A 27,160-nucleotide genomic window follows, 5' to 3' on the forward strand; every position below is an offset into this window, starting at 1 on the left:
AGAGTAGGCATGATATTGACAGAAATATCTTTCAACAATAAACTGTTGGAGACTAACCAGAAGTCTATGTGCCACTGTCTTGTTCCGACTGTATTGACTACTATGCCACTAACTATCCCCCCAATTGTGTAAGTAACGCTAACCTACTAACTGTGTTTTATTTATTGGTAGTTTTTAAAAATTGCTTTATTATTTTATTAGGATCCCATCTGGCTGCTGACTGTGCTGGAGGTTCACAAAACTAGTCATACGAAACTAAATCACATCACATTTATTGTTTTGATTTGAACCAGCAGGAAAGTCAGAAGATATAGGATGAGCCAGAGGGATAGAATGTAGATGCTAATATTGGTTAATTTTGTTATAGAAAATGTCCAGTATGATGGCATTCCGTGTGCAACATATGCCCAGTGAAATAATAATTTTCTTAGTGTTAGAACATCAGGAGAGCATTCTGTACCATGTGCAAACCATATATCATTACCCCACTGTGACTTTCCATCATATCAGATGCAATCAAGGGAATTTCTTGAAAAAACAGAAATTAGTCATTTGATGTTTAGAGAACAAAAACGACACTGCATTTCAATTCCTTTTTCAATCCCCATGCATTAAGCGAAACTAAAGACTTGAGTGTTGAAAACTGGGTGCCAAAACTACTCGCTACCATGAAAGGTTCATGTGAAACCTCAACAAAATTAAAAAACTGAGCTCAGAGCTCAGAGAACCATACATGCACAAATCACAGTAACCAAAGAACAAATAAAAAACAAGAGCAACCCCTAGGCACTATTTTGGGGGTTGGATTTCAGTTCATTAACAAAGGCCTGACCACTGATTAAGTGCACCATTTTCCCTTGTAAGCATGTTTCCTTCACCACTGGCCAAAGTAGAAGCCTTCTGTCCCTGTCCACTTTGGAAAGATCTATGAAACACAGCCCTTTCTAGGAAACTAGGAAATCTTGGCAGTCTTCCATATAGCATCATGAACAACCCTTGATGTGAACTTGATATTATTTCCTCTAGGCTCATTTGCTGGTGACTTTCCATGCTGTCTGTGACCCAGGCAATGCATAACATCAATGACCAATGACAATTTTGCCACTTCCTCTGGTAGAATAGACTAACAAATATGAAAAACGTCAAGGTGTGCTTCCATGGCATTGGTTTCAAGTACCCCGAGAATGCAAAGATTCCAGTGCTGTAGGTAACGTTTTGGCAGCCTCTATACATGATTCTCTGTGTGAGACTCTAATGTTGTAGTGTGATCACTTCCCCTTTATATCCTTTCTTTCTGTGCATAAAAAGTCAATATTTTTAGGCCCTCTATTTCAAGGGTTTTGTCTGCAGTTAGCTTCTCTAACATGTCAGATGTGAAAATTAACCAGGTGATCTCAGTTTAAGGATATTAGAAGTTTACAATGGTCAACCAGAGGACAGTTTGAGCTTGGCCTTTTTTGCAGCTGGTGAATCACAAGGAGTTAAAGGCAGCCATGAGAAGCTGTATTCAGTTACAGAAACATCAGAAGAGACGTCTGTCGTAAGATAGTCACGGCCATTGTCGTCTAACACACCCAACTCCATCTTTAGCATTTCTGGTCACAGCCTCTTTTTCCTTCCTTTTCCGCTCAGATTTCGGCATTAGGGTGTGCATCAAAGTACTTCCTCAACCCCTTAACCTTTAGAACAAAACTAGTAAAAGGCAGATCACAAACAAACGAATTTAAAGTGTCAAATCATAAATTAAATTGGTAGCATCTAATCACACTTGTGCTCAGGGCACCCTTTTTGTCTTGTCATCTTGATGTTTTACATTTTTACATGGTTTTAAATTACATTTTTAAATTATTATTTTTTTTTAACATGCTAGCATGTTCGCTAGAAAAAGAGAATTAAGCTCCCACACATGGGAGTTTGATGCTGGCTCTGGCCAAACTCCACTGCTATACAAAGAACACCTTGTGGAGTACATGGACAACATGATTAAGGAAAAAGTCTCTCTGAAAAATATCTGAAATATGTCATCATAAATTGCCAGGTGGAGAAATCAGTTCTTTTCTGGTGGAGTGCCCTGATGCTTGTCAATTAACTAGGTTTGTGCATCTATCTAGCTCTCCCACCCTGAGATAATAGCTACCACATGGTTCACTTTTGTTAACAACTTGTTAAATAAGGAACTTGTATTAATATACTGCCTCAGAAGTGAAATCATGGCAACTTTGGTAACACTAGAAAACTACAATTAAATTCCACTAGTCACTGTAGAGCTTAGAGGCTTGATTTGTGTTCAGGGACGGGAGTGGAGGACGGATATAAAATGTTTTATCTTCTGCTAGAGGTGATGTTTCTTCAGTCTGGACTAATGCAGCCTTAAAGTAATAATACTTAGATCAAAATAATTTTACATTTATATGTTTAGCTACCTTGCTTACACTCAATCCTCTACATTACTTTTTTCTGCATTTTGATGTTTTAATTTTTTTATATGCCAGCTTGTTAACAAATCATGTACGTAGGCTGTTGACACAGCTTGTAAATACATAGTTGTAAATTTAGCTACACTGCTCCAACTTACAATTTTTTTCTTTTTTTGGGGGGGGAAATGTGACATTAACTGCTTAACCTAATGATGTTGTTTGAGGAACAAACTAAATCGACTATAAGTAGAATAACCAGAGTGTTGTTTTAGTCGTAATATTCCTTTTCTGAGCACCCAACAAACAATTGTTGGATACAGCTAACAATTTAGGCTACAGTGAAGAGGTTCGTGTTTTTCGCAGACATCCACTGTGACGCATCGCACCCTCTGTACTACCTACGTATGCGCAAATTTTGCGGAAGCGTGATGGTAAAAGACTGCTTCTGCTTATAGATTGCGGAAGTATGTACAATAAGGCTTTCGGACTTGATACCACGACGAAATTGACATCAAAATACTACCGCATCGGTTCTACGCTAACTGTCTCACTCAGCCGTAAGTTATGAATAAATCAAAGAGTGTTTAGTCGTTGCTCATGGCAGGTCTACCATCGGACTATAAGCATCATACGATAATTGGATTTTTAACAATCCTGATCGTTATTTATACTGTCATAGTTCCTATTTGAAATGTTTTGAAAATGTATGTTGGTTTAATTTATAGTTTGATCTGCATGAACATAGAATAGTTTCGGTTCTCAGTACATATCTGCTTGTCATCCGATGTTTTTGTAATCTTTGGTGTCCCACTTAGGGCAATGGAGTCAATCAGATCTTTTATGTCAGATATGTGGACTATGTAGGCTGCAGAAAATGGTGGATGGCGAACAAATCTTCAAACTAATAAGCATATTTAAGGAGTTCTTCACGTACATGGGGGTCAGAGTTTGCCATTAACGTCCTTTGTAGTCTAACTTGTGGGGAGCTATTTCAGGTCTTGCATATGTCTATTTCTTTAGTGAATAGTGCTTTTAATATAGACTAGCATTCAGTAGTTTTTGCAGTCACTGTTGATATTTCTCCATGAATTTTAAAGTGTAATCTTGCGTAGCGTGTGGCTTGCCACAGTGGACCTGATATTAAACGGCCGTAATCCTCCCAGTGTCGTTAAATGTATTTGACACCATAATCCCAGTATTTATTTATTTTTTTCTGAATAGTCTACCAAATGGATCAGTTTCATTGTCAGCTAAACAGTGCCACATAAGTTATAGCCTAAATAGGGTACAGGGAATCACACCTAAGTTCATTAGTTTAAAAGCTATCTGTTTATGTCTAGCTACGTGAATCCAGCGTTTCTTTACTCTTACAAAGGGCCATTGTTACCTAATATGACATGTCTACAAAGCTGACAATATAACTTGTCTGTTCTATCACAGCACTGGTCTTGACCCTCTCTTCATTTATTTATAGGTGAAAATTTATATATCATATACTTTTATTGGGCCTGACTGGATATGGGTAACAGTGTACCAATGAAAGGATTGGGTTTCACAACGTAAATTTTTTATCGATGCAGCATCCTGTTTTACTTGTTCTTGCCATGTTCTTCCTGTTCAGTGTGATTCCTTACTGGCTGTTTAACCACTCCTAATCTCGACGTCAACGTTGTACCTTTATGAAAGACAGTGGGCCACGTAAGAGCTGGATATGTGGCTGCTCTCTGTATGAGGTAGGAACAGGGATATTTACAGAACTTTGCAAATAAATTCAGGGGGACACTTGTTAATCACATCAAATTTATGTTTATCTATAGCAGTATTATTTTGCTTTTAGTACTATTGTTGGAAAATGATTCGAGAGTCATTTTGTTTAATTGTCTTGCTGGGAATATTTGTACACTTATAATATCTATACAGCACAATACAGTTGTAATGCTGCATCATGTTTCTTTGTAAGTTCAAATATGCTGTTGGTATAATGGTTATCCTATATCTGCTGAAAAATAATGTAAGGGAGAATTTACTCATGCTGCCCTCTCTCCATAGGCTTGGCTTCCTCTCATTCCCCCATGCCTGTTTCTCCAGGCTATACCCATCTGGATAACAATGAGCCTATGAACCCTTTGCGCATCTCAGTAGGAGGGCTTCCGATGTTGGCCTCCATGACCAGTCCCACAGACTCCCGTTTTCGTCTCAAATGGAGAGCCATCATCATAGTAATAACTGCACTGATTCTCATCCTCCTCATCTATATGCAGTTGGCAGCCATTCAGTCACGGCCAAATAACAGATATGGCTGGAGGTTAAACCACCCTGAAACTGTGTCTGAGGCCCGCTACAATGACACTTACCCTCTCAGTCTCCCTGAGCGCACTTCCAAGGGCATGCGGTATCGTATTGGAGTAATTGCTGACTTGGACAAAGACTCTCTCAGTGAGAAGAAGCTGACCTGGTTCAGCTACATGCGCAAAGGCTATCTGCTGGTGTCAGAAAGCGGTGACAAAGTGTCAGTAGAGTGGGACACTGACAGGGTGGTGCTGGAAAGCCACCTGTCTGAGAAAGGGCGTGGCATGGAGCTGTCAGAGTTAATAGTTTTTAACGGGAAGTTGTACAGTGTGGATGATCGCACGGGTGTTGTCTACCATATAGATGGAAAAAATGCAGTTCCTTGGGTTATACTGCCAGATGGAGATGGCTCTGTTTCTAAAGGTCAGTATCTTTTTCACTCCTAGCAGAACAATGGAATAATTATGACCACCCTCCCCCCAAAATACCTACATATCCTATGTATTGTAAATTCTCCTATAGTAAAGAGAATTGTGTTCACGTGTTCATACTTGGCTGATATTAATGATAGCACATCATACTGAGAAAGCTACCTACTGAAACATCTCTGTATTGATCTCACTGCATGTTCAATAACATTAATTTTAGTATTTAAAAGGCATTTTCTCTATAGTAACTTACATGTTTTTTTTTTGTTTTTTTTGCATGAATTAAGGCAGAAGAGTGCTGTATTTTATCTTTCTTCTATGTTTTCCCTTCTCCCCCAGTAAGCATTTCACCTTAGGATTTCACAGTTTAATAGTAAGCGTAGTACTTTGCCTTGCTTCTCTTTCTGCAAGGTTTTAAGGCAGAGTGGCTTGCTGTGAAGGATGATCACCTTTACATAGGTGGTCTTGGGAAAGAGTGGACCACGATTAAAGGAGAGGTGGTCAACGACAATCCTGAGTGGGTGAAAGTGGTCGGTTTCCGTGGAGATGTGCAGCACCAGAACTGGGTTTCCAAGTACAACTCTCTTCGCAGTGCAGCTGGAATCAGCCCCCCAGGTGAGTGTGTGAAAGGCCTTAAATCTTCAACAATTATTTTATCCAGATTAAATAGAAATCATTTCAGTTGTGTGATCGATAAGACACCATTACATTAATTACTGTTCTTTCTTTAAAATAAATAAAATGCTATGAAACAAGTGCCATTTCTTTTATTCTATAGTTTGTTTTAATTTCAGGTTAGTTTTTAGATTCCTTTCTTTTCCTGTATGTTTATATCTATATATATTTTTTAATTTTTGAAAGAAATTTCAAAGAATACCAATTTGTGCCAACTATACCCAAGCAATATTCTTGTAGACAGTGTATATAAAATTTCTACAAAGGAAGTTGTGTAGTGGACAGTTGTTTTATCCTTTTTTCACAAAATTTATTGCTATTGTTACTACCCTGTCTAGACTGGGAGGCCGTAACATAGGGTTTGGGTGTAACAGCGATAATAATGAATAATGAAATGCAAACCAGACAACAAGGTTGACAGCAAAGATCAAGTGTATGGATCGAGATGGGGAGCACTGGAGAGTCAGAGGCAAAACCTGGAACACAGGGAAGACAGACACAGATGTGGACATAACACTATTTTATATGTATGTGTCTCTTACTTTCCTCAATCTTGAAGGTTACCTCATCCATGAGTCAGCAGCCTGGAGTGACACACTGCAGCGCTGGTTCTTTCTACCGCGTCGTGCTAGTAACGAACGCTATGACGAATCTGAAGATGAGCGGCGGGCCACCAACCTCATGCTCTGCTCCTCAGCAGACTTCACAGACATCGAAGTAAGGAAGGTGGGCCCCTTAAATCCCACCCATGGCTTCTCTTCCTTTAAGTTCGTCCCAGATACGGATGATCAGATCATAGTTGCCCTAAAGTCTGAAGAAGATGCTGGGACGATAGCGACCTACATCCTGGCTTTCACCTTGGATGGACGTATGCTGCTTCCTGAAACTAAGATTGGTGACGTGAAGTACGAAGGCCTTGAGTTTATTTAGTGCAGAAGGTATAATGCAGAGACGTTGCACATCAGTAAGGGATAATGCACATCAGTGCTGCTTCTTTTGGCATTTGCGTGACAGGGCATACATGTGGACATTGAGTTCTATCTAGGTGGTGTGGCAGCTGAAGATATGTCTCAAACAAAGTGAGATTTACATCATATTTTCTCACTTTCAGGTTATTTATTTAGAGCCTGATTGATAACGGACACGGCTACACTTATCCATAAGTCTCCTCAGAGAACCTTGTGAAGAACCCTAGTCTTATACCAGTATAATGTGCACCAATGAAATGAATGTACTTGATTCTTGACAAGAATGCAGTGAAAATCTTACACATCTCAAGATCCCATATAATTGTACTGAATGTCTTCTTCATAAGAAACAATCTAAGCTCTTTTTTTTGGTCATGTGTGACTTGTTTTACAATAGATTACAAAATGACTAGAGTTTATGTTCTGCTGCAGTGCATCATTTTGGTTAAAATACACCAGAAATCCAGCAAAACCTCCTTAGTGTAGTAGGTTGTTTTGGATTCACTGCCCTTCTGCAGGTAGGTGTTCACTGAGTTTTGAGTAAGTTTCTATGGGTTTGGGCACTTGTTCTTTACATTTAAAAATCCATCCTCCTGCAAAACGCATGAGTAAACACAAGTAAGCATATTCCACCAGCAGCTGTACATGCCTTTGAAGCCATGTGTTACAGATAAGATGATGAGTTGTGAGCATTTGTTTTTTTTCTTTTCACATCTTCAACTGCTCTTGGACAATGTTGCACTTGGTCTCATCTACTGCCAAGACTGATTGAACTGTTACAGCATCTATGCGCTTTTAAGGCCTCTTTGCTCTTGAGACACTTGCATCTCAAATCTACAAAATTCTTTCTGAGATCATACTTATATATTCTTTTCTTTAGATTCATTTTTGATGTATTTATGCCTTTCAAAGTGTATATGAGGCGACAAAAACAACTGCACGTTTTCATTTGCAGAAGACTAAAGGCATTCTACTCTTTACACATGATCATGGATCTCCTGTGCTCCAGGTATTGATGTGACTCTAATATCACATACTAGTTATACAGATTTTGAGATGAACAGTTAACTGTTGCGGACTGCTACCAGGGGATGCAGTCATTATTCAATAACCACATGACAGTGTTTCAGAGATCAGAAATAAATCGGTGCTGTGAACCACATCCTATTTATGTTTAGGCAATGCTCATCATATCATCACAAATATTGAAATTCGCTGATTAAAAATTTCCTATTCAAAAAACACTTAAAATCAAGTTGTTTAGGTACTCTTACTTAAACCCTACTGGTTTTAGTTTAAGAGGGCTGTTGATAAGCATGCACATGAGTTCTGGAAGGAGGGAATTCTGTTCCAGTGTATTCACTGATAAACCATCACAAGACAAATTTTCTGGCCATTATTTGCGTTAAGCTAATGCTTTTGTCCAGAGCAACTTACAATTATGATTGATTACAACTTGAGGGTTAAGGGCCTCACTCAGCAATGGGACTTGAACCAGCAGATTAGAAGTCAAGTACCTTAACCACTGAGCTACCATTGCCTTCTTTGCAATGATTAATTAACTCTACACAGCATGTGATGTCAATGTCCTGTGCAAAATCATTAGTGCTTCACATAGGGTACAGACCACTCACTTCATACCAGAAACCACAACATCAGAAGGGGTCTCGGGTCATGAGGTAGGCACCTTCCTTCTTCTGTATTTTGCTGAATTAAACCTGATACCTCCTGAAGGCTCAGCAGTGAGGTCTGGCACCCAGCACCATTCCCATCCAAGCTCACTTTTAAACCACTTTTAAACCTCTTTAAACATAAACCCAGTCTGGCCTCACTGGGGACTAATGCCATACCCAGCTCAACTGGCACTGTTAATGCATGCTCACTGCTACCAGTTCTATCCAAAAACCCAGTATCCTACCCAGTCCTCCATGTCTCTAGGACACTGAACACCAAAGGCATTCCTCCTTTACAGTGCATTTACCCAGCTACTGTCTTCATCCACAACCACTGACTAGTCCTTTCAGATACTTCTGATAACTCCTTCATACCTACTCTTGGTTTACTGCCTCTAAAACCAAATTGCACAATCAAAGATTGGGCAGACTTTGCTACAAATCCCCTAATACCCATCTACTGGCCTTATATGCACCTGCCACCTCCGTTCTCGCAGCTCATCATCCAAGCCTGCATGTTTCAGCGTCTGCCTTTCAAACGCATCATCAGCTGCATCCTCAAATAGAATGATTACTTCTATAAAATAAACTTTTACTTTTAGAGTTAACATTTCTGGCCTCAACATAGTTAATTCAATACACTGTGGCACCTCTAGTTTTTTACCTACTTTAAATGTGTCAGTTATTCAAGAGTATATCACTTGGAGAAAAATGGCAAATTGCTGTGCTCTGCAGTAAAAGAATGTGATAAAGGACATAATAAAAGTTACTGGGGTTTCATTTTTACAGAATACTAAAAATATATCAGGAAGGTTAATACCTAATAAAACTTAAGCACTTCTAATTTTTTATTACAGAGTCTACAAATTACCAGTTATACATATCTTAGAGATTAATTTGATCAATGCAGTTACTGAAGGTGCCTGTTTGCAATTCATCAGCAACCAGTGATGAACAGGGTAAAAGGTGTGCATACTAACTTATGGGCTACAGTCTGTAAATGTAATGAGTGAAGTAAAAGGTTGGGGCTTTTTAATAGAGTTGGGGGTGATTGTATATTTTATTAACTTTCTGGATCTGCCTGGTTGCTGTGGTTCACACACGTGTAATTACGCAGGGGGACACTGGGGACTTGCACGTGGCATTATCACTGCCTACTGAACTGGAGCCACAGACATGGATTTGGATCTGTTGGTGGTAGAATGTACAAATGTAGGCCTACTCATGCCAATTATATGTGCAATTTACATAACGGGTACTTGCTGATATTGCTATTTTTTCCATCTTAAATATAATAGGAGTATTTTCTATTACTTTATCATTTTCATAAGCAATGTGCTATGGACAGACTAGCCTTTTTGTGCTTCTTGCAAAACTGTGTGGCCAAGAATGGTTGGATAAAATCTGTTTCCATATTGGGGAAAACAGCAATCTCCCCAACACAAAAATGTAATCAGTTGCCCTGGGCCTGAGCATCACTCTGCACTCCATACATCTGTATTGGTGTCACTCCAACTCTGGCAATTTGTTCACTCTCATGAGGAACATGGTTCAGAGTTCTGACATTTATAGAAAATAGAAAAGTAAAATGTATAAAAGTGCACTTTTGCACTTTTAAATGATTTAAAAGTTATTTTCTTTTCATGTTTGTCAAATGATTGTCTTTCATATTTCATTCATATTTCATGCTCAATTATATTTCATACTGAATTCAGATATTAAAATTGCTGTGTATAAGCTTGGTAATTTACCAAGTTTATTGGTAAATTGGTAATTAAAATGGGTGTGTATAAACTGTGCCACAGATCAGTTATTTTCCCTCATGTGCAAGACCTCTGACAATACAGCTTGTGAGACTATAAAAATTTTACAAATGTATTCTAACTCATATAATGAAGTGATAGAAAATACATTAAAGTGCATGTACACTTGCATGTAAATAGCATGATAAATGCAAAACAAAAATGCAAAAGTATTTTAATAACATCAAGACATTTTTTTTTAATTTACCATTCTCTCGAGAACATATTTCATGCAGACAAGTAAGTGGTCAGTGAGACTTAATATGCTGCTTCCACTCCTGGCCACAAGGTGTTGCTGTGAGCTAAAACATATGCTGCATATGTGCAGAAAGTTTGAAACTACTTTGTTTATTCTTGAACATTTATAACCATATTTTTCTTAATCTGTAATACATACAGCAGTCTTGAATCACTATTTGACATTTAAGTGACATTTATTTGCTAAATTTCAGTTTTTTTCTGTGCTCCCTTTTTCAGTCTATGAAAGCCTAGCCACAAGCAAAAGGTCAAATCCTTTTTTTTTTTCTTAGTGAGGAACCTTTTAAATATGTCAATAAAAACATGCTCTCTAAATAAAGCCAAATAAACTTCTATTTCAGCAATAAAACCTGCAAACATAGAAAAAGGAACCTATGCTTTATGTGAGAGAGAAAGTAAGGAAGCAGAGATGCAAAATGTGTATCTGGGGACTGGACTGCTTGTGCCATAAACAGTGACTATCATATAATTAGTGGAAGATAATTAATCATGGTTTAATGATGATTCACCTACATGGTGTGTCTTTCTTGTTAAAATCAGTAGGCCTCAGTGTGTTACTGCAATGTAATGTGTTGCAATGCAAATTGCTGATCTTTTTGTTCATTGTCTTTGTTTTTATAGTTCCTCAGAAGCCACATTGTTTGCATGCAAGTACTTTTCTAACATAGTTATGAGCTTTTAATAAGAATAAATTAGTTAATTCATATCATATTACTTAACTGAGTGTCATAACATACCTCCTGTAAGCGGAGCAGGATAAAACCAGTTCAGCCCAGTTCAGTCTTTAATTCATCCAGTTTTTCATAAGACTTCATACCAATGACTCACATAACCCATTTTCACCTAACAGACAATTTATTATTCTGTGTTATTCTCAGATTGGCGCCATTAACACCCAGACTCAGGCTAGGCCTGTGACTACGTCACATTATAATAGATGTGTGTCACCGATGCCTATAAAGGGCAATGTGGTCTCTGTACAGCCTGCTGCAGTAGGATCTTTTAATGCAGCTGAGATATTGGTTTAACTTTGTAGTTTGTTAGTTTAAATGGTAAATTATTAATTGTATCAATTTAGTGATGTATTCATTAGTGATGTAATGGTACGGGTTAGAATAGCACAAGGTGCCAAACTTGTTAAATGCAGTGAAATAACTACTTAGTTGAACAGTGGTGCCATGCTAGATCCTGAAATCCCAAGGAAGCTGGCAAAAGCATGGAATAACATTAAAAAAAAATTATCTGGTTATTAAAACTTTAGTTTGCTTAGTAGCTGACAAACCTTACTGAACTCTCCTGACCTAATTATTGAGCACTTCACACTAGAGCAATAATCAAATGGTGGTGGGCAGAGGAACTTTTCCCATTTTTTCTGTTGACAAACTGAAACCTATGGTGGTGTTTTGGCTGTTCATTCCAAGCTGAAATGGTCACCTCTGGGGCACAACAGGCTGCATTTTCAAGCACTGCATGCTAAGGTGGAGGATTTGTAACCAATAAATTTTAGCCACTATGTGTTTAAACTATGTGTATATGTTTAAACGCTGCACGTTTAGAGTTCAGAATGTTTCTTACAAGGGCATGAGATTAAGGTTTGTTTATGTTTATACTGTTTTCATAGTATACACACTTTGCTGGCACAGATCCAGTGAAATGAGATTTGTTATTGACTGCTTGCAGTTATGTATGGGTTTTGTGTATAATACCCCCCCCCCCCCCCGCATACTGACTTGATGCTACTTTTAACTGTTAATGATTTTGTCAGTAGCATTTTGCTATGAGTTTAAGAGTTTGTAAAATGTCCTTTATTACAGAGATGCAAGAAAAATCTCTTAGCCACACAGGAATGTGTTACTCCAGAACAGGTTTTGCAAAATCCTTCTTTAGAGTGATTGAAGACTATAGGCTAATAGTCAGAAAACTATGTAACTACAAATGAGACAGTGTGGTTGATCCAAACTTGTGCAAGTGACAGATGAATCATTAAGTACAAATTTGGGTGATCAGTTGAAAACTGGCTGTTCAGGGAAATATTCAGTTCTAATTATGATTCTATTTAGAATTATGAATTCCACATGTACAGGGTCATTAGCACTGTGACTGAAATGATTAGCTTTGTTTAGCATGTTAGAGGCCTAGGTGTCTTTTTGGTGCTTTTTACATTTTCATGTGCATTAATAGTAAAAAAAACAAACAAAAAACACTTTTTACCAGTGATGACATTCTTCATTATTCATGAAGGAAGGGTTGGCTACTTTATGGACTTTGGGGCCTGCTGTGTATAGACCTGATCAAAAGGGTTCATTTTTAATACTAACTCCAGGCTCCCACAGCCTGCCTTTCCCACGACTAAGTAGCTGCTGGACTAAAGCCAGCAGAGAACAACAGCAGGAATAAGTACTTTGTTTACAATACTGAATGAATTAAACACATAATCATTATTATCAATGTGCCAGTCCAGTGAAATACATATTTCATCTGTTGTTTTGCTTCAAGCATGCAGCAGAGAGTGATGGAGAATTTCATTCAACAAAATTTAAATAAAATGTTAAAAAATAGCTGTGTGCAGTAACCCGATTCTAGAATTTAGTGAGCATATCAATGAAGTAAAGCTAACTTCAGTTTGCAAGAGAGCATTTGCCAACAGTTAACTAACAGTGGCTACAAAAGGATGTTAAGAAAAATAATGTGATATGAAACATCTGTATTCCTCAATTTGTCAGAATTTCTCAATGACCGATTGGTAGTCGATAGCAAGTATAAAAATAGGGACTTTATTGTAACAGCAACGGAGAGATCCAGAGTCGCTATCAGTAATGGAGTTGGTAACAGAGAGAAACAAACAGATACAAATTAGGGTAGGTAAAGAGATATAAACAATATAGATGGGCATAAGGTAAGTAATCATAAGGTAAGTACACATAAGGTATTAGGCTCAGACATGCAAGGCACACCAAAACGAGACTTTGCAAAGCCACTCTAAAACAAGAGATCACATATGGGGACACAGATTAAAGTTTAACTAGGAACAGGTGCTTTTAAGCTCTGGTGACTGGAGGACTGAAGGATTCTGGGGAACACTGTCGGTTACAGACTGGTCAGGGAGAAGGGTGTGACATAGTTGACTCAAAGGCCATGTTACCTAATCTCTAATCATTCACTAAACCAATGGAGCATTCAACATTGCAATAGAATAAAAAAATAATTTCTGTGTGCACATAAGTATTTAATCCATTGTAGCAGATATGGGCCAGGCATGCTGTGTGTCTGTTTGCTTACACATACATGAAAGAACAAAGTCCATTCTACTCTCTCTGGCTCATGGACATGCCCATATGCAGCTAGGCAAACTTGTTACTGTTTTACGTAACATCCTGAAATAACACCTTTATGCAGTTATGTATCATAAAATTTGAATAAAGTTCCACAAATATTTTTCTGTGCACAACTACAGAGTTTAGTGTTTTCTGCCCTTACATATGCAATTTAACTTATCATCTGATCCAAACTTTAATAAGATGAACAGAGTTTAAGAACAGGGAAAACACAGCTTGTTTGTGGCTTTTCAGAGTTTGCATTGGTCTCCCTTATTTCAAATTGTATAGACTAAAAGCCATGTGCATTCACATAAACTCTCAGTTTAGACCCTTACATGATTTTCAGGCAGCCACTATGAATATTTATAATATACATAATACTAACTTTATCTAATCTTACTATCTCTCTACTATCTTACAATATTTTGTTTCTTTTTGTTGAATAAAGCTAGTTTGAAGGTATTGGAGTGGAAAATTACTCCGATAAAGAGTGTTGTTTATGAAGTGGGCACCTACTGGCTAGAGTACAGTAAAATAACTGATAGACAAGGGTGATTATAATCCAAAAGATTTCAACTAACTTTAATTTCATTTCAATTCTGCATTATTTGCAAACAAAAGACTTTGAAATCTAAACTGACTCTACTTGACCATAAAGCATTTAAAATGTATGAAAATGTAAACAGCCATGGGTTCCTCCCATTGTAAAGCTGTAAATCATTCACTCATACTTGCTCATAACAAACTGAGCCACACCTAGGTTTAGTCAGACTTAAAAAGGTGGTTCACTGTGGAAGTTTAACACCTTAGATCAACTACTTAGGTCACACTATTGAAGCTGAAAGACCAAACGAGGGCATTTGCAAGTGGCCAGTGACATTACTCAAGCATGTTCATGGGAAGATCAAAAGTGCAGATTAAGAAATTACTCCATGCTCATTCATACTCAGCTCAGATAACTGTTAGAACTTTAAAAGACAAAAGTTATTTCCAAATGGAAAATTGAGCTGTTATTGACTAAATATATCATTTCCAATAAAAAGAACAATAATGTTTAATATGTGAAAAGAAACTAGCCTTTGTAAGTTCCTCTCCATAAATCAGACTTTTAACAATGAAAACAGAGAAATGAGCCTTTATTTGGTGACTCATTTCCATGACTGTCAATAAAACTAGTGATTTGCACAACAGTGGAGCTGGTGGATACACTTTTATCTCCATGCATAACCAAGAGGCGGTAAGAGCATGCATTCAACATTTTATTGGCTGTTAGTCTACAGACAGATGACCATTTGTGGAATAACTTCTGCTCAGGTATCAGTTACAGGGAGCAGTCTAAAGAACGCCCTTCCCTCCACCCCACAGCTCTATCTCTGTGGAAGAACTAACAGCAGACGGAGAGACGACGATACCAAGACAAAACTTACCAAGACAAAAAAAAAGAAATGAGAAGAGTTAAAGAGAAGTAGGAAAATATTAGATAACTAACCATACTCCACTGGAATGTTTTTAAGAGTAATAAAGTGAGGTCAAAGTACTCTAATAAGACATAAGGATTGAAGAGCAAATTTAAATTAACCCGAGGAAAGACAGTGAACAGTAAAAGAAAGCTAGTACTAGAAGGACTTTGCAATCATGGTTACATTGGACATTCGCACCGTCACCATGCCGGTTGGCATTGTACGGATACTGGAAATTGTGCTGTCATGTGTCTGTTTTAGCCTGGTGGCCTCTGTGGGCCATTCTAACTCCTCCTACTAGGCCTGGCGCATGTTCACCTGGTGCTTCTGCTGCTTCATGACCCTCTTCATCCTCATCCTGGAATTCACCAACCTCAGTGCCAAGGTACCAATCTCCTGGGATGACTTCACTACAGCCTTTGCCATGCTGGCCACACTTATGGTACTGGCGGCCTCGGTCATTTACCCCACCTTCTTTGTTTGCTCTTCTTCTTCTTGTCACATTGCTGCCTCAGTTATATCCTGCATTTGTTTCATTATGTATGCTGTGGAAGTAGGACTAAACCGAGCGAAATCTGGTGAGATTAGTGGCTTCCTGTCCACAGTTCCAGGCCTGATGAAAGTTCTGGAAGCATTCATCGCCTGCATCATCTTCATCTGTCTTGACCCAGGCAGATACAAGCTCTTTGCCGGGTTGCAGTGGTGTGTGGCAGTTTACTCAATCTGCTTCATCTTTGCTATCCTCATCATCATCCTCACCATCTGTAGGCAGCTAGCTCTGTGCCCCTTCCCATTTGACAAAGTGCTCACCGGTTACAATGTACTGGCTGTTATGATGTACATGACGGCAGTGGTTATATGGCCACTTTACAGCTTTCAGGGATATCCAAGGCCAGAAGTCTGCAATCACTGTTCCTGGGACAGTCTAGTGGTAGTGTCCTTTATGACCTGTGTTAACCTCATTGTCTATATTGTGGATACATGCTATTCAGTACGTCTAGTGTTCTTTATTACACCTGCTTAAGAACAGACTGCATTAATTTGCATGTGAACCAGACAGTGTACTGCTTAAGAATTAAGAGAAAGTTTACAGATACTTTTTGAATGCTTTTAAATACACTCTTTGAAATATAGTAGTTAGGTATCATAACTTTGCTTTTGTTTTCACTTAAATTTGTATAAATGAAATTGATAAAATTGTGTACAAATTCCTGGACAGCTTGCTAATGTATGTACCATACTCACATCTGCTAAACATATATCACATTGGTTAAATGTTACATCTATGTAGCATGGTATGCTCATGTAATATTAAGTCTACCTATATTGTTGACTACAGTTGTGTAAAGTACATTCACTCTGCAATTTTTAAATGGATTAATGTTTATAAGAGCCTGCTTTGGAAATAATTTTTACCTACTGTATGCAGTGATTCTAGTGACATAAGTGGATTCTATTGGATTCTAGTGACATACTCCTAGCCTTAATTATATTTTTTATTGAAAAATAAATAATAGTACTTAAATAAAAGTATTTATGAGCACACTAAATGAACCTTTTATTTTGAAGTGGTCTTATTGATGCGCTTTTTATAAATTACAAAAACAAACAAACCAAAAAAAAACCCAAACAAACAAACAAGTTAAATAAGTAAGATACATTTGACTAGCTAACCTTCAGTATAACTATGAGATAAAAACTTTCACAAAGCAAAACAACCCAGAAAGTTATTATTATTATTATTATTATTATTATTATTTTGTTTAACAAGGTAAATACATATGTTAATTGAAAAAAAAAAAACACGAGCGAGAGAGAGAGAGAGAGAGAGCGAGAGAGTTTATGATGTATGAAGGAATGTGTATGGCCAGACATCTCTGACAAATCTCATGGGCTGTTGATGTATGAGTTAGTGAAAGTGCCAATGGGCTTTAAAGACTAAGGGAGAAATACCTGAACAAGTCCTGTAGGTTATTGTTTTAGAATATTCAGAATATCACACAGAGTACTGCATAATATATAGTACTATGACGGAGGGTATGTAACACATGCAATAAATCTGACAAATGTCAGGTTTATTGTTCTCACAAAAAGAGGTTATCCCAGAAGTATTTGTCAAATATTGCAGAATTAAAAAGCAAATATGTTTTCACAGCTTGCTGTATACTTTACACTAAAAGCTAATTGACAGCACAAATATCAGAAGAAAAAAAATATGGAGGAATGTTTGTTTAATTGTTTAATTACCGTTGAGTGGGTGGAGTAAGGCGCATACAGAGTGAAAGGCAGGCTTATATTTTGATCCCATAAGTGTTGAATAGATATGGTAGAAACCTGATGTTGTCCTTTATTCTATAAAATTATCTGGTAGCCTTTATGGAACCACTCCTATTTTTTTCATAATTTCCCATTAAACAACAATGATGTTTGCTAATTTTCAAGATGTCATTTATAAGTCAGCAATACTGACAAGGAAAAATAATATTAACCAGTAATATCATGTCATGTGTCATGATCCAGTCAAGTCCTGATGGATAAAAACAAATCTTGTCATGATATCATTTCATTTGGAAAAATGTCACATTACAGAAGGAAAATGTATTTTCATTTCATGTTGTTTTCCTTTAACACTGGATACTGTACTCCAGCTACACAGGTATACTATATTCACCACTACTGGAGAAGATTTTGAGGATTCACTCTCTCTAGCTTGGTATTCCTGAAATTTCAGAGTCTTTTAAAGCAGAGTGTTAAGGGTTTGAGTCCTAGCTAAGAGTTTCTCAACAAGTGGGCCATGACACACCCTCTAGTGGAGTGCAGGCTTATCCTCAAGGGAAAGATGTAGTCTGTAGCTGATAATGGCAATTTAAGTCATAAAAGTATAAGTGAAAAAAGATTTAGTATAAGTAAAAATCAAGAGATCAATTGTGTTCAAACTATAAATATATAAATAATAGAAACACACAAATAAAAATATATCACAGAAGTAACTCAAGGCAAATTAAACAACATCAGTTTTGAGACAATGGAGGCACTGATGCTGACAATTAGCCAACCAGAGATAGAGAGGTTTCTTAAATAATGAAAGAATGGCAACACTGTTCCTCAGAAAAAGCAAAAAATTGTCCGCACATACAACTCAGGGTATGTCAAATGTACTCTGCACAGGGGGAGGTGATGATGCTCACCTGAAAGCCCAGGGTCTATAGTGTAGTTGGACTCTTTCAAATGAACCGCTAGAACCTTCAAAACTAAAGCGACATCTAGAGACCAAACGCCCCACTCTTGTTGCAAAGCCAGTGGAGTACTTTCAATGAAAATGCGATGGACTGAAGCTCCAAAAGCAAACAGCTGTTTCCATAACATCACAGTCCAAGTGTGCCCTGAAAAATAGCTACCTTGTAACCAGACATATTGCATGGAATAAGAAAGCTTTTACAATCACTGAGGAAATAACTGCTTTCTAGTTATAAACAGGTGGGCCCTGAGGTGGAAAAGGTTGAGATTCCCCGATCTAACTCAATGATTGTACATACATTAAAATTTCTAGAGCAGTTTGACTTCAGATCAGAGTCCAGCATGCAAAGACCTTGTTCATTTGATAAGATTGAATCAACCACCAATAAGATACTAGAAATAGATCATAAAGTGGAGCTGATAAGATTCATATGGGCTGATGTTTTTTCTATGCTCACATGGAAGAGACATTTTTGGTTAAGTTTGTTTTGGAACGATCACAGGATTTACTTACAGGGAACTATTTTAACTCATAGATTAAATTTGCTTTACCACCATTATACAAGTGGTACAGAGAGAAATGTAAAGCGGGAGGAAGAAAAGGTTACAGGGAAGGAAGGTCACAAACATGTACTAATGTAGATGACTAATCTGGATGTTTAGTGAATCCCTGGAGTTACAAAGGTTGATTCAAAAAAGGACAACACGAAGGATTGCATTGTCGGATATAACGGAAAGGATCTGTGTGAACATAGAAAACTCAGTGATCACCATGGTGTCTGTGGATTTCAGATTGCTGACTTCACCCGTTGGAATTGTGCGAATTTTTGAAACTGCCCTGACTTGCATCTGTTTTAGCCTGGTGGCCTCTGTGAGCCATTCTATCTCATCCTACTGGGCCTGGTGCATGTTCACCTGGTGCTTCTGCTGCTTCATGACGCTCTTCATCCTCATCCTGGAGTTCACCAACCTCAGTGACAAGGTGCCAATCTCCTGGGATGACTTCACTACAGCCTTTGCCATGCTGGCCACACTTATGGTACTCGCTGCCTCAGTTATTTATTCTGCCATCTTCACGTGCCCCACCTGCCTTCAGGAGATTTGTGCCTCCGTTCTGTCCTGGATATGTTTGGGGCTGTATGCTGTAGAGGTCTGGTTGGCCCACAGAAGACCTGGGGAGATCAGTGGATTCCTCTCTACTTTCTCTGGTCTTCTGAAGATCCTGGAGACCTTTGTGGCTTGTATCATATTCACCTCTTTAAATCCTTCTAATTATAACATATTTCCAGGGCTTCAGTGGTGCATAGCAGTATATTCACTGTGCTTCCTCTTTGCTTTGCTCATCATCATCCTCACTGTTGGGAGATTGCTGTCAAGCTTTCCCATCCCTTTTGATAAACTAGTTACTGTATACAATATCCTGGCTGCAGTGATGTACATGAGTGCTTTGGTTATCTGGCCACTTTACGCCTTCGAAAAAAACCCACGCCCTATTGACTGTCATTTCTGTAGTTGGGATAAACTGGTGGTGGTGTCCTTTATGACTGCGATTAATGCCATTGCCTACACTTTTGATGCAGTTTACTCTATTAAACTTGCATTCTTCACCCATTAGCGGTGAGAAAAATAAAGTGCAAAAAACACCTGTTGCTCTTTATATTAAACAACATTATACTGTGTTTGTATATATACTACGGAATTTTTTTAAAGGAATAAATAAATAGCAATGGCAGTTTTGACCACACTGTTTATTACACGCATTAACATTTGACCTCCCCTCCTTTTTGTGGTTAGTGGAATTACAAGAATTTTTAAAACCAAAAAGGTTTGGTGACCATCTAATTAAAAAAACAACACATTTTTACAACCAAAAATCCAAAACAAGACAAAATACTCAAAGTAACATGCTAATAACAAAACATTTTATTTTGGTTACATTTTTTCTGATGTATATATTGGAAAGTAAGTAATGCGTAATGTAATGTAATGTGTAATGCTGAGGCCAAGCTCATTAGATTTGTCAACATACAAGAATGAAGGTTTTGGTAGTGTTTAACATCATAGGATGATATCATACAAGAATGACAGGTTTTGGTCATGTGATATCATAGGATATCACTGCATGTGGCAAATATCAAATCCAGCTTCAAGCACAAACAGTAAAGACTGTAGCCACAAATAGAAAAATATTTGTATTGCTTCACAGTTCACTAGAAAAATAATGCTGTTGTAGGCAGTTAATGAAATAAGACAGGCCTGATCTAAAGGTCACTAAGCTGTGACTATGGTGACATCACCAAAGAAACATAGTTCATACAAGTATATGTATTGTTGCACAAATCACACCCTACAGCTATATTCAGCTACATGGTTTTATCCTGATTTATTTTTCTTTTTTTCCGCTTCTCTGCTGATGGACACATTAGAGTATACACAGAATTCATGGCATATGAAAACATTATTCAAATCATACATAAATCATACATAATTAAACCTGTCAGCCCCAAGGCGCCATGATTTTAAAGTCTAAAGAAAATGTCTCTGCATTCATTAGAGATGATAAATCTCATAATAATTGTTTTTCCTATCAGTCCTATAACAAGGATGCAATGGCAGCAGCAATATCGAAATTGTGACATTACATACTCACTCTGGGTTCCTTTTTTAGTTGATACATATGACTCTTGTAGGGAATTCACTTTTTCCTGAGATAACAAATAATTCTGCTTAAAAAGGTCAGAACTGTGTAGAGTTCTTCAGAACTGTTTAAACAACTGCCAGCATATGCATAGTGTTGTCTGTATCTAATGTAGAAGAAGTCAAATAATTTGCTATATATATCCAGTGCTATGACCCAGGCTAGGCTTTATCTGCTAAAGGATTTCTTCATTTATATACCTCTTATCATTCTGTCAATATTTGCAGGTGTGAGAATACCTTATGGAGATAGATTATGGTGGCTGTTTTTCAGGAGAAAACAAAATTGACTATTTTATATTTAAAAGATGTTTTTACAGAGATGATGTCTCTCAATCCTGCCCTATTACATCAGATCAATCTATATTTATATTCAAGGTTCAGCTCCATTAAATTGTACCAACTGGAGTTTTTTCCCCAGAGGTTTATCCTTTTGCTATAGCAAATGGAGGGTAATCACAGAAGAACTCGCAGCAAGCTCAAATAGGCAAAAGACAACAGGCATGGAAAGATATAATGCTTGGCAACTTAGCCTCGCACAAGAGACTTCACACAAGATTGTAAATGGGGCTTAGGTGTTGAGGTAATAAGAGGACGTGGCCAGTGGTTAGTAGACCAGCAAGGCTGGTGCACTGGAGGGTGTAGCAGGGGTGTAGCACCCTTTTGAATATGTAAATCAATATATTTTTTTACTGAAAAGATGCAGCACATTGACTTTGTAAATATTCATAAATATCTAGTCTGTGCATGGTCATATGCTTGGCTTTAGAAATACAAAGGTCCAAAAACTGAACTTGCTGGGGGGTTCAGGGGTGTGACCCCCACCCTCCAATGTCAGTGGGCAGTAGCATACATCATCTGTTAAATAGTAATTCATGACAACGAGATTAAATGTTGCAGTAAATGATCCACTCTACAATCTGGAAATACAGAAGACACCAAAATGATAATGAAACAAGTGAAAACAAATGTTGACAATATTTTATGAAATTGTTAAAGTATAGGGAAATTCACACTACAGACATCACTGAACTCTAATCCTAATAAAATATAGAAGCAATGGGTCAATTGTGTATATGTTTGTGTGTGTGTTGATTATCCATGACAAGAGCATTGGACATCATCTGAAGAAAGAGCAGTGTCAGGATTCAAACATCTCTTTGTAGGCACACTGAAATAATATGAATCAGTCTGTATAAATGTTGATTTATAGACCATCATACATTCCAAACATGAATGGCCTTAAATAAGAAATGTTTCAAGGATTAAATGTTACCTTTCTACCACACACCAGTGTGATCCTTCTTTGAAAAAATTGAAAAAGTTGCTTGGCGTTACACAATGTATTTGCAAGACCATAGTAGAGGCAATTATTTTGCAATTTTCTTACACATCTGAAGAAATTGAGGTTCGGAAAATGGTAACCTCATGAGTCTGACTATTTACAAGATAATATATCCAGCATTTTTTTATATAGTAAAATTATATAGAAAATATTTCTATGTAAATATTATATATTTGTATAGTCAAATTTATCAGCATTTCTTTATATAGTAAAATTATTCACAATATCCTGTCAAAGTTCCAACATTTTATTTAAAGATAAGTTGGACAAGTCTTTTTCTTCAATTAATTTCAGTCAAGCAAACAAGAAAAAGATGTTAGAAAAAAGGCAGAAACAACAATTGAACTTGGTGTTAGTAAAAGCCTAGCAAAACATCTCAAAAGGAGGTGGAAAGATGATTTCATAGGTTATAGGATCAATTAAATTACTACAGATGTTGTGACAGATGTGCAGACATTTATGTTTTACATGAATTAATGCAATGCATTCTTTTTATTTAAAAAAACAAATACAGATACTTATTTGAAAAAACAACAACAAAAAACCCAAACAAAAACAATAAAAACAAACAGAAAAATCCAAAAGAACAAACAGGGAGGATGCTCGCTAACATTGTTAAGAAAATTCCACTGTCTGACTGAATTTAAACCTACATGAGTCATAGCTCCTCCACCTTTTTCATTAAATGAGAGGTTAGAACAGGCTATTTAATGTACAAAATGCTGGAAGCAAGCAACAGATCTTTACTCCCACAGGCTTTACTAAAACTGATTTCTGTAGGCAGAATTAATTATAAAATATGATGTGAATCCGGACATACAGAAAACAGCCAAATTCATGGTTTGAGCATGCAGGTAAAGATGCTTTGAACTTTATTTGTCCATGAAGACCCTAATATTAAGATGTCTTATTATAACCAGATAAGTTGTATTGGATTTAATTTTGATAAAAGTATGAATCTTTTAAAGAAAAGCTGTGAGTACAGCTGTTAGCAAATCCTAAACACTCAGGCGAAACCTGTTTAGCAGGGACCTTTCTATGACAGGAAAACAGCTCCAAGACTTTGGACAGCTGTCTGGACAAATTACTGTTATGCCACTTCCATCCTATGACTTAAACATGAGTTTGGAAGTACGTTATTTAGGTTTCAAAGTCCATATATATTAATCCAAGATACAATAATTTAAAATTAAACTGCAAAGTAGTTGTCCAAAAACGTATTTAACCAACAGCAACCTAGAAAAGAAAGCTGACTCATCATTAACTTTATTCAAACAATGTGTTTGCCTAAGCACGCTAAAGTTGAGATCTTGCATTCGGACTTAGCATCATTTCCTGCACAAGCTATGCCAATTCTCTCTATCTATTTGGTAGCATTCAGTTCTCCATGCTGTTTTTCTATTATTTACTATTACAGTTATTTTCCATTTCCATAACAACTTAATAATTCTGAATTTACTACAGATGTGCACAGTGTTGAGGCCAGAACAGAATAGCCTCCCAATGTACTCTGGCTACTACTGTGATCTCAGGATTCTCCATAAGTGATGTTACCTTTCTCACTTAAATTTTAACTGTCTACCCATCAAGATTCAGAATCTCTTTTAACTTATATTGCCATTACGACAGATGAGGAGAAGGCTCAAGTTTCACACTGTGTAATTCAGCTCCTCCTTTTCAGCGATCGTGATGATCCGGGGTGAGTCTAATGAGGGTGGAGGTGATGTTTAAAATGATCACTCCACTGAAGTCTTGCTTGATAAAACAACCCCGAAAGATCAATATTAGATTGTTGCTGCATCTTTATAGTTTACAGCTGTACAGGAGAGGAATTTCTTTACTCTGGTTTCTTACTTCTCTGAGAACACCTTTCTTTTTTCTCAAAGACAACCAATGTTTTTGACCAAACATCTGGAAAGCACAAACCACTCTGATAGAGAAGTAAGTGATCAGAGTATCAGAACAGTGCAAGACTAAATTCAGAACAGACTGACATATCATTAGCTTTTAAAATATAAATTTACATGGGCAGCTGGATCACAAACAGTCTTAATAGCTGATTATTTATGTGCATAAAGCACAAAAGCAATTTCTTTATTTTTCAGGATAGTTTCTTGAAAGAAATGAAGGAAATGAAAGAAACCCCACCAAGTTTCTCACTCACACCTGCTCACGTGGTTCATTTGCTAAAGCAATGCTAAATTTGTTTAGAGGTTTCTTTGGATACAGGGTGCACAATTTTCAGAAATTTCTCATGTACCTTTTCTAATTGAATTGTCTCAACTTTTAGTGCTGATTGCTAGTATATCACTGGGTCACTAATAAGGCCTGTGTAGAGATGTTGGTACTATCCCTACTCCTCAAAGTAGCATACAGGAATATCAAGGCTCTTTAACTTGTCTCAGAGAAATAAAAGTGGAATGGACTATGATGATTAGTGTGGTTTTAAGCCACAATATGTTAACTACAGGCAAACTGCTCAGGCAGAGTCTATCATCTGAAGCAGTTAAACTGGGACAATCCTGATGGTAAAGTGTTTACACACCACCACAGCCTCTGGTGTTAAATAACAGGTGGTGTGACTGCTGCCTGAAACAGTCCTCTTTAAACACCACTCAGAAACACCAATCCCAAGAGAAGCCAGCTGGCACCCTTCTGAGCACAAGAAAGCACCTGCAGGCAAGGGACAGCATAGATGTCCCCTCCTGAGACTCAAACCTGGCCTTTGAGTACAGCAGAGGTGAGCATGTTGACCACCAGCAGATGCTGTACTGATATCAGCCGCTGTGATCCTACAGAACAGCCCTGCCTGGTGGTCATATGAGCAGTGATGTGACATCATTTAGATGTGTTGTCAATGTCAGTCCTGATGAGGTGTTAATATCTGGACCACCAGGTGGTAGGGGTGTCATCTCAGGCAAGGGGTCAACCTCTGGATCACCAAGCAGGAGAGTAGCAGTGTTTGGAGCTACTGTAGGAACTTTAGTTTCAAGACCCACATGGTGTTCCCCAACATTATCTGGAGTCAGGCTAAATCAGGTCATCTAACATCAAGACTCATTGGGCATCCAGCACCTAACCTATTTTTTCTCTGCTGTTTTGTCTAGCATGGTTTGCCCAGTTTGTCCACAGGTTGAGCAGTGTGTGATAATGGTTATGGGAGAGGGAGATAGGGCTTTGGGTTATGGAAACGATGGCTGCTTTTTAACTGGAAGTACTGCCCGGGTCCTGCGACCAGCCCATCTTTAGGCTACAGCTTTTTGCTTCGCTTAAGGGGAAATACCAATTTTCTAGAGAGAGGGATACTGAGTGAGCGAGACGAGTGCGAGAAATATAATGGAAGGGGCTACAGTTTTTGTTGGCCCCGGACACACATACTCCTCTGGGAGAAGAATGTCTTCTTCCTCTAAATAAGTGCAGCAGCTCCAGGAAGTCATGGGCAGAAGAGGTCCTATTATACAACTATATAAAACCATAGCTAAGACTACCACCTCTCCAGCTCTGGCTCCCACCACTCTTCACTCCATTCTTGTCTCCCAGGACAAAACAATCTAGTAGGTCCTGGGAACAGCTGGGCTATGGGTTTCCTCTGGCTTGGGTACTGTTTATCTGCTTAGTGGTTTCCCACTACTAAATTAGACTGCAACATTTTCAATACTGTGAATCCACAAATAAAACCAAAAATTCCATACTGGTAACTAATAATCTTCATCCATTTATGGCAAGATGATTGCTCTGAACCAGTGTGATTCCAACCTGTTTTAATAATCTGTGCCAGTCTGACTAAAACACCAAGAAAAAACATGAGGAAACTTGAAAAATGCACACTCAGAGACCAAATGTGGGTAAATATATCAGAGATTATAGAAATATCGTGTATTTTCATTTTTCTTAAAGTTTGAGCACCCTTTGTTTACACGCCAAAGTCTGTAAGGCAGTCTTAAGATAGATCTCTCTCCATGTCTATGACTGGAGAGCCCATTTTTAAGGGTTACACACCTGGCTCCCTAACAATAAAGAGGAATAATTTAATTTTGAAACAGGTTATGACAGATTTGCTGTCAGCTCTGCTGATACAGGTTATGACAGTAATGTGCAACCAGCATTTTGCTGGTCACATTCGGCTAATGATTCTGAAGGACACTGTACTGAACATTTTCTTCTCTCAGGTTTTTTATGTTCTATACCCTATTTTCTAAAACAATTGTAACATAATAATTATCTATTTGATAGATCATTTTTTTTAATGTGACGATACTGTCTTTATAACAGGTGTCCAGTTCCAGTCCTAGAGAGCTAGGTCAGTTTGAATTGTGCTTTGCAGGACAGTCAATCTCTGCAGTTCAGGTACCCCTATTCTACAACCTAACAACAATATGTTTTGTCACAGGAAACTGAAACCAGTTTTAAATACTTAATTAACTCTAATGTAAGCCAAAATATGCTACAAATAAATCTGCATCTTTTTCCTGAAGAGATATAATAGAGGGTATTGTAAACTTTCAAATTCACTGTAATATGTCATTCTTCCTATGTGAGTGCCAAAAAATGTGATACAATGGTTTGATCATTTTTATTCCTGTACCATAATGTT

General features: G+C 37.6%; 3 protein-coding genes across 3 annotated transcripts; all 3 read left to right on the top strand.

The window, feature by feature from the left end:
• The first annotated feature begins 2,845 nt into the window (after positions 1-2,845).
• Positions 2,846-7,194, top strand: cant1a (calcium activated nucleotidase 1a). Its single transcript, XM_035531934.2, has 5 exons — positions 2,846-2,974; positions 4,039-4,150; positions 4,467-5,129; positions 5,546-5,749; positions 6,369-7,194. Exons 3-5 carry the CDS (start codon positions 4,490-4,492, stop codon positions 6,737-6,739), a joined length of 1,215 nt encoding a protein of 404 aa, XP_035387827.1. The 5' UTR covers positions 2,846-2,974; positions 4,039-4,150; positions 4,467-4,489; the 3' UTR covers positions 6,740-7,194.
• A 7,986-nt stretch (positions 7,195-15,180) lies between these two features.
• On the top strand, positions 15,181-16,779 carry LOC145655091 (myeloid-associated differentiation marker homolog). Its single transcript, XM_081708882.1, has one exon. The coding sequence runs from the start codon at positions 15,598-15,600 to the stop codon at positions 16,309-16,311; it is 714 nt and encodes a 237-aa protein (XP_081565008.1). The 5' UTR covers positions 15,181-15,597; the 3' UTR covers positions 16,312-16,779.
• A 2,517-nt stretch (positions 16,780-19,296) lies between these two features.
• On the top strand, positions 19,297-20,139 carry LOC145655093 (myeloid-associated differentiation marker homolog). Its single transcript, XM_081708886.1, has one exon. It carries the CDS (start codon positions 19,297-19,299, stop codon positions 20,137-20,139), a length of 843 nt encoding a protein of 280 aa, XP_081565012.1.
• The last annotated feature ends 7,021 nt before the right edge of the window (positions 20,140-27,160 follow it).

Source organism: Electrophorus electricus, unplaced genomic scaffold (assembly GCF_041902795.1).
Source record: "Electrophorus electricus isolate QZ-2024a unplaced genomic scaffold, ASM4190279v1 Scaffold171, whole genome shotgun sequence".
Lineage (NCBI taxonomy): Eukaryota > Metazoa > Chordata > Actinopteri > Gymnotiformes > Gymnotidae > Electrophorus > Electrophorus electricus.

Bases quoted from the DNA above. Each gene is read 5' to 3' on its own strand.
- cant1a (XM_035531934.2), top strand. From the start codon at position 4,490: ATGCCTGTTTCTCCAGGCTATACCCATCTGGATAACAATGAGCCTATG. The intron at 5,130-5,545 runs GTCAGTATCTTT...TCTTTCTGCAAG, and splicing joins AGATGGCTCTGTTTCTAAAG to GTTTTAAGGCAGAGTGGCTT. The intron at 5,750-6,368 runs GTGAGTGTGTGA...TCAATCTTGAAG, and splicing joins AGCTGGAATCAGCCCCCCAG to GTTACCTCATCCATGAGTCA.
- LOC145655093 (XM_081708886.1), top strand. From the start codon at position 19,297: ATGGTGTCTGTGGATTTCAGATTGCTGACTTCACCCGTTGGAATTGTG.
- LOC145655091 (XM_081708882.1), top strand. From the start codon at position 15,598: ATGTTCACCTGGTGCTTCTGCTGCTTCATGACCCTCTTCATCCTCATC.